The 8,452-nt window shown below is 35.0% G+C and overlaps 1 protein-coding gene across 1 annotated transcript in view; it reads left to right on the top strand.

Moving 5' to 3' along the window:
• LOC118740346 (ATP-binding cassette sub-family G member 1) overlaps positions 1-8,452 on the top strand; it is a 48,278-nt gene that overhangs the window by 38,604 nt on the left and 1,222 nt on the right. The window contains 3 exon segments of the mRNA XM_036471840.1: positions 7,767-7,954; positions 8,027-8,195; positions 8,267-8,401. Of these exon segments, the coding sequence (XP_036327733.1) occupies positions 7,767-7,954; positions 8,027-8,195; positions 8,267-8,401 (492 nt within the window).

An 8,452-nucleotide genomic window follows, 5' to 3' on the forward strand; every position in this document is an offset into this window, starting at 1 on the left:
GAAGGTGAGACTGTTCGGTCCAATTTGAATAAGTTGCCCTGACGACACTAACCACCTCTTCACATATCTACTCTCATCAGCTCATCTAACATCCCTCACCGCATGGCACCATTCAACGTTTGCTTTCCTTACCAGGTGTAGAGGAGAGGCGCACGCACGTTTCGACAACGACGGTGCGAGTCGCCTGGTGGACCCTTTGTTCTGATGCAGTGCGTCACTACAGTCTGCGTTGACGATGGGTTTCGTAATGTGACTAAATTCCAGAAGTAAGTTTGTGATTTCGGTGGTAACTCTTTTTTTCGATGTTCGTTGGTGCTTCGAAGCTACAGATACCTGGCCTTGAATCGTTACATCCGTTCACGGATCGAAAACGATACGAAAGAAAATTACGTGATACGTCAGGCAGTATAAGCTGAATGGGACAAAGAGTGGGTTCACGTGTGTCATAATCCGAAAAATGTGTTTTTACGTGACGAGTAGTACGATATCGTATGTGACCATGATTCAATAATACATTCTATTCTATTACTGAATCATGGTATGTGACGATTCGAGCTCGTTTCTGTAACAATTCTCTACCGAGGCGAATTGAGATATGAATTCGCCGCCCTGTTCTCTACTGCTAACAAGTAGTAGAGAATGACGTATATTCTCTACCAGTGGTGAAATAATCGGTAGAGAAAAGTTACAGAAACGAGCTCTGGTCGAGATTGTGATTTATGCCTACCAGTGTCGAATTCGCGATGTCGATGATTAGGTTGGAATGGCGGAGGAAGTTGACACCGATGATGGCGTATTTCGTTTGTGCTATGAAGAAGTAAATGCGTAAACCTCGTAAATAACTCGGTTTTCCATACAAAGTTTAGTAAGTTTATGAGGTTTGCGTGGTTACGAGGCATTTACGCGTTTAGGTGAATACCCCCAGTACAAAAAATTTTTGGATTTTGTAAACTTAGAAAATTTTACCTCGGGTTCGAATTGGGATTGGTTGCTCGATGGTGTTCTGCTGCCGAAACTGTCGAGCGTAGTCGACTACAAGAACAGTGATAGTCACTTGATTGATCATGTGATACTCACTGGTGATGGAAATGTCCATCAAACACTCCCATCACGTTCTTAAGGCCAATGTGCAAAAGAGGATGAAAACAAATGTGTACATGTGATTTTTTATCTTCTTTCAACTTATGGTCTTATTTAGTGGTCTTTTTTTGACCAACGCAAAATTTGCAAATGTGTTAGTAAGATAAATGAGAATGTGTTAGTTTCCATCACCGAATCTGTAGGGTCGTTACGGCAGCGTTCAATTTTTCGTTGTGTCTGTCTTTTTTTGTGGAAAAATCGCATGGACTTCGCCATTTACGAGCCAGAGTTCAATATTAACGGTGGTATCAGCAAATGAGTGATTGTTCTGCGTTGGAACTGCGATGTGGTGTGTGCGAGCGTTTGGCATTAACCTGTGAACATTCCCGTTGTCGGCTGCGGTTTCGGGATATAAACTGGCTCAACATGCTGTTGATGTTTTCGCGAACGGAGTCTTGCTGAATTGGCAAAGAGTCGCACAGTGCTTTCTGAATGGGCAAAAATCAAAAATTTTGTTGTCCTGAATATAGAGGTTCCGGTCCCAATTTTTATATGAAATGAATAATACGCAGCATAACAGCGATTGATGTTGGCGCATTTCAAACTACATAAATATTTTAGTCTGAGGTACATCAGTTTTAGGCTTTACACGGGAAAAATTTACAAAAAATACAACTTATGAGATATTTAATTAAGATGTAAATTTTTCCATTTACAATCGCTTAAAACCACTGCAAAAACATAACTGGTCAAAAAAAATCTAGTTGTATAGTTGAGAATAGCTGTATTTTACATGCAAGTTTATTTCTTTTAATATACAAATGAGGGTTGTTGCGAATATTCGCATTAATTTTAACATTCGCATTCGCAATAATCAATGCGGAGCTTTTGCGAATGCCAATTCCTATCAAAAGAAAATAACAACAAAATATGAAGTTTCATGATCTATATGGAAGTTTAAATCCACACTGTAGTCTCTTATGATCTCGCGAACTAAAGGAACGTAAAGGACTTTTCTTTCCGACCGGTTTACACCTGAAACATATCAAAATTTGATTTCCGTTTTTCAAAGTGTCTTACAAAATCTTTTTGTTTAAAAAAAAGGTGCCTACTCGATTATTCCTTTTTAAAAACGTTCGTTATTAATTTTACTGTTAGGAGATGCTGGTGCTTTTTTAATATCCGAAAAAAAATATAGCAAATTCAGCCCAAACTAAAGGTCTAACAATCGATTCCTGGTCCCAGCAACATGGACGTTTTTGCAGGCAATGGCAAATTACCGTATGTAATTCTGGCATGATTGAGAGTGCTGCAACATATTTTTTGACAAACATAATATGTGAGCATATTATGCTCTTTCGCTTCAGATTGTCATTGTGCCATGATTTTGTTTCCATTTTTGTAAAGTTCCTTATGAGACTTCCAATTGCTCTAAATTTAACTTTAATTTTTGTTTCAGATTTACAGTTTTGGTGTCTTCAAACTCAAAAAAGTACCAAAAAACGCACCAAGCACCAAACTCCTAAAATTTTCGCGTTCTGAATTAAGAACGAAAAGCACTAAGTTGGCAACAATGGGTCTGACGTTTAATTAGGTAAGAATTACGTAACTATCTGAGACCCCCATCATCCGTGATTCCAATAATTCAAATGCGTATAAAAAACGCGGTGCTTTTTTTTTAAATAACAATATTCTGACCCAATTCGTCTGGCAGCCACGACTTTGAAAACTGAATTTTGTTCAAAGTTTTCAGTCCTGGAAAATTTTTTATTTCCCATATCCACCTATTTAGCTCGCTATAAGCGCAAATTTTTCAAACCAGTCGCAGAATAAAGTATTAAAAATTAATTACAAAAACTAAAATCGAAAAACGATGAACTCTGATTACGGTACAAGTTCCCCAAATTCTGAAACAGCCAAAGGAATGAGAATGAAGATTTCTCTTTAAAAAACTTTAGAAAACCCTGACAAATCTGGTTCGACTTGTAAGCGCTGTTTAAACAACGATCTCGCCATTATGCTAGATTCTTCAAATGAAGATGAAAGTCCGACATTTTCAGTCCTGATGCAATCCTCATTACTTTTTATTAAATATATTGTTCCAACTTTTAAATGAAAGCAATAAATAAAATAAACATTAAGTAAAATGGTTAACTTTTCCATTTTTTTATTTACCTAAATAACTTAATTTACTCACCTAATTGTTTTTTAAAAATACTTGACATCCGCATTCGCACCAGCATCCGCGGATGTTAGCTGTTAGACATCGGCATCCGCATTTGCAACATTCCTAATACAAATAATACTAAAGTTAAAAGGAGTAAATTTAAAGTCACGTTAAATCGTGTTTTTTACTTCATAAATCACAAGTATGGTCTTTTGTTATTTGAAAAATAAAAAAAACAAATGTGATACTTTCTTGCACTTTGCAAAATAATGCGTTTTTGGCTGAAGCATCAAAACATTTTTAACCGACTTCAAAAAAAGGAGGAGGTTATCTATTCGTCGGAATATATTTTTTTATGTATGTAACTTTGGACCACGTTAACCGATTTCGATTTATTTTTTTGTCAGAGAGATGGTACCTCGAATGTGGTCCCATACAAATTTGGTTTAGATCCGATCATTGGATCATGAAGAATTTCATGTATTAGTGTATTAGACTGTTTTGTGCGTGTGTGTGTATTTAGCAAGTTTAGTAAATTTTTCAGGTCATTAATTTTGTTATATACATAAAAATGTGTGGTAACATAGTTGAAAGTGGACTTGTCTGCATTCACCGTGTAAACAGACAAAAAGCAGAATTGGAAAGTTTGATTTTCAGAAATAAAAACTGCTTTCGAAAGCCACTTTACATTCAAGGTGTAACTGCTCCTGCAATCTCTTTTGGAAATTCTTGAGTTTGACAGACTTTTGAAAAGGACTTGCACTTCTTGCTACGTCTAACAGCTACTTTAGGCAGGCAACTTTTAGCTTCAAACTGCATTTACCGTGAAAGTATGAAAATTATAAAAAAAAGCAAATTACATCATTGGATTGAGCGTCCTCAAGTTCACTAAGAAACTAATTTTTATTTAATTCGTCGTCGTCGCTATTTTTCTCATATTTTATATGGAAGGGAAGCCGCCCGATTCTATTACATCATGAATTGGACAAATACTTACATATATATTTTGTCATGATCGCTTTGAATTTGTTATGTTTGAAAAAATAAATCTAAGTATAACGATCACCAATATCTCCTGGCCGGTGATCCACCTCAATCCTGTGCCCTCTGTGTAGATACGCTCTCTTTAAAACACATATTTCAAGACTGTTATAACCTATTTAGTTGAAATCAGAAACCAATATCTTAAAAGCAACTGGACTGAACTTCTTAAAACGCCTACGAAAGAAAATATAAATTATATAAACAATTTTATAAAGCATATTCGTGCCCGTATATAGAAATAATTATTTTATTAAAGCTGATCTTTGATTGACAATTTTACTTCTCGAAGTGATACACAAAGAGTTTATTATTTCGAGCTGATAGTCCTGGCAGCTAATGCTCGCTCAATAATATTAACGTATTAATTTATTTAGTTTGTTAATAAATAATAATAATAATAATAATAATAATAATAATAATAATAACGATCTAATCCGATTCCCACCGTCATAGCAAGCGAGGGTGAAGGATTAGATTCGTGCGAATGGTATTCGTCAGATACGTGCACACTAGGTGGAATCGGATGTGAATCGGATTAGATCTACGCGAATGACATGATTAAAATTCATAAGTACGTTATTATTTCTGATCGAAAAAAATTACAATTATGAAGTAAAGAAGTGGTCGAAACTAAACTTGCTTTTTTTTACTTATGATAATTTCGTTTCTACCAAAAAATGTCGCCTTTTGATTGCCCCTTTCTCTTTTCGCATTCTGTTGTAAAATGAAGGCAAAGGGTGAGAAAATTTCGTGTTCGTTTCTTAAAATTCCACACTCATGTTAGGCAAAAACGGCACATTGCCTGCCCTTTGAAGCTTTGTCAGGGGTGATGGTTCGCCTTGAAAATCAGATAGTGGCTTAAAACGACAATATCGAGAATTACGTGAGCCAGACATGAACAAGAAGGCAAAAATAACCCTTTTATAGGATTGAGTGTAACATCCATATATGTGCTGCCTTTTCTCCCATGAGGCGATTTCTTAGAGGCTCGTATATAAGGCCGGCTGCACTGAACAATTACTCACTTGGAACGCTGGCGGGTGGAGCGAGAGGATTTTCACCGAGATGAGCTCGTTTTTCTTTAAGATAGGCCTTCAATTGAGCTTTAATCTCACATTTTTTATGTCTCCAGAATCTGCATCCGAGCTCTCGCTTTCCCTCGAGGAATCTTAAATAATTTCTATGTTGCTTTTACGACTTTTTTGAAGGCCCATCAATGTTGTTTGATATACAACTTAGCGCCTAAAGCTGAAAGCCGGTTATTGTCCGCACCCTGGTTAGACAGACTTAGAGCCATTTCAACATGTGCAAATTCGCATTCGCAAAAAAATTCGTATCATTTGATGAGAATGCGAATGTGTAAAATGATGCGAATCATTCGCAACATCCCTGGTTGAGTTATACTTGCAACAATGCACTTTCAAAATGCGCTGGCAGTACTTTAAGACCATCAGAAGGGGCTGGCTGTAGAAATTTCATCTATTTATAATATTTCTAATGTGCTGTTAAAAGGACAGCTCATCTGAAGTATGTTGACTCATAGTTGCAACAATACACTTTCAACATGGTCTGGCAGTACTTTAATAAGACCGTAAAAATGGGCAGGCAACCTTGGATTCATTTTCTATATACTACTGTAAAAAAAAATTCTATCAAAATTTCAAATCATCTGAAGTATGTTGATTAATCGGTTTCTATTGGCATCTTTAATAGCTAAAACGCAGGGTCAAGACCCATGATTCAATAATAGAAAGGTTTTGTAATAGCAGTCTTCTCGCTCCCACACATAAAATTGGCTCTTTTAGTTACTTGTGCACAATGTTGCTGACTCTATAGTTTCTAGTTATACGAGTAGTAAAACCAAAAATTCTTCATACTAAAGATTCGTTGGCATCACCTTCAATTGCGTAATTTTCTTGTACAAGTCTAGAATAGCGCCCGTTTAGCTATAAAAATAACCAAACAGCCGATTGATAGAACTTTTTTCGCTGATTTCAACGATGCCAAATTTATTTGGCGCAGTTAAAAAATAAAGAAGATATAAGAGGTTTATTTGCTTTGTTTGTTTAAATATTTTACTATCACTAAATTCTTGAAACTCAAAAGAAGATCATGATAAAATATGCATATCGAATTAAAGATAAAAACTAGTACTTTCTAAATAGAACAAAATTTCTTCGCCATTAATTATGCAAAAAAGGTTATTTCATGAAAATATAACATTTGTTCATTTTTTAGTGGTCTTGGTTTGAAAATATAAAAAAGCATATAAATATAATATATGGTGACGTCATCAGTTGTTTAATCGGTTATGTAGTTCATATTAATATAAAAATATATATATATAATATATATTAATATTTAAAATATCAAAATATTTAACCGTCTAGACCGTCTTTATTTTTTACTTGCGCCGAATAAATTTGGCATGGTTGAAATGAGCGTAAAAAGTTCTACTGATCTGTATTTTTCGTTTTTGTATAGCTGAACGGTTGATATCCTATATTTGTTTCAGGATATGACAATTATAAATATTTTGACGTATTGTGTTGTATTTCCATTAAAACACCAAATATATTGCAAATTCACATATGTAGAATTAATAATACACATTTTACTTCTAATTGTATACTTTGCGTACTTTTTTTCAGTACCTTTCTACCGCCGTTTTCGCAAAAGGCGATCACATTCTTCCCCTTTCTCCTACTTCCGAAATACAAATCTAGATAAAGGAGTGTCAAATTTGAGCTGTCACAAATTACATAACCTTGTATTATTAAATCATGGTCAAGACCGCTGTTCAGCGGCCAGCCCTGCGGATATCGATTCACATACTAGCAAGCTAAGCTTACAAAAAACTTCAATCGATCTGAAGTATTTTTGGTCATGAGCTCTTGGTCTATCAATTCAGTCCTCTTGAAAACTATACTTTTTTAATTTTCCTTACTTTCTGTATCAAAATGTAAGTTTTCATAATAAATTAACTTAACTACTTTTCACTCTAAGCTACCCTTTATATGTGCGTATGTATATTTTGCATTTATAAAAACTTGTATTTGTTCTTTTTGTATAACATTTACGGTCTACATATGTACAAAAGCGCCAGGAGGGGCTGATCATATATGTACATATCGCACACCGTCTTCAAAAGAGTCACAACTCAAAATAATACGTTTGTCAGAAATTGCGAAAAACTATTTCTTAGCACAAGATAATCATATGGGCAAGGGCGACTTTACCTTAAGTTTTTTTTTAACAAATTATAACAAAAATTTGCTCCAACTTTTGCTAAAAGGTAAATAAAAGCTCTGTATACATTTTTAGCGCATAATCTCAAAAATGCCAAATTTCGAGTTGTGACTCTTTTGAAGACGGTGTGCGATATGTATGTATGTATTTATGTATGTGCTTAACTACTTAAATATGAAGGCCTTTCAATACATTTTTATTTTATTTTATTTCTTTGTATTCCCAGCAAAAATTTTGATTAATTCGAATTCCCACACGGCCATTGAGTTGCAATCGGCAAACGAGTCTGAATGTGGACAAATATCACATGAACACTGCAGATTTACCCCAACACGCCTCAGAACAGAGGTGGGAATTTGGCGTCAACTGATCGTACTCACCCGCCGGTCTTTGCGTACAATGTCAAGAAATTTGGTAAAATACTTTTAATACTCTAGATTTTAATACTCTAAAAATATGTTTTTCTATATTTATTGTTTAATTCAGATAGCAGTTCAATTGCGCGTGGTAATGCATGTGATTGTTTCAGCGCTTGTTGGAGCGGTCTTTTGGGATATTGGCAATGACGGTGCACGGGTATTAACAAATATTTCCTGCATATTTTTCATCATTATGTTTATATTCTTTGGCAATGCAATGCCATCTATTTTGTCGTGTAAGTAGAAGTAGCAGGGACTAATAAAAAGGAACCTAAAGTTCATATTTTTTTAATTATAACAATCTTAGGTCCGCAAGAGACGGCGGTTTTTATACGCGAATACCTTAATGGCTGGTATTCGCTTAGAGCATATTATGTTTCAATGCTGACCTCGGACATTCCTATGCTCTTCATTTGCCCAACTCTATTTACCACAATCATTTACTTTGTAGTGATACACATTACTTGTTAGACACTTGTTCTTAAAATACTTT

This window comes from Rhagoletis pomonella, unplaced genomic scaffold, assembly GCF_013731165.1.
Source record: "Rhagoletis pomonella isolate Grant_MI unplaced genomic scaffold, Rhpom_1.0 Rhpom_scaffold_00006, whole genome shotgun sequence".
NCBI lineage: Eukaryota > Metazoa > Arthropoda > Insecta > Diptera > Tephritidae > Rhagoletis > Rhagoletis pomonella.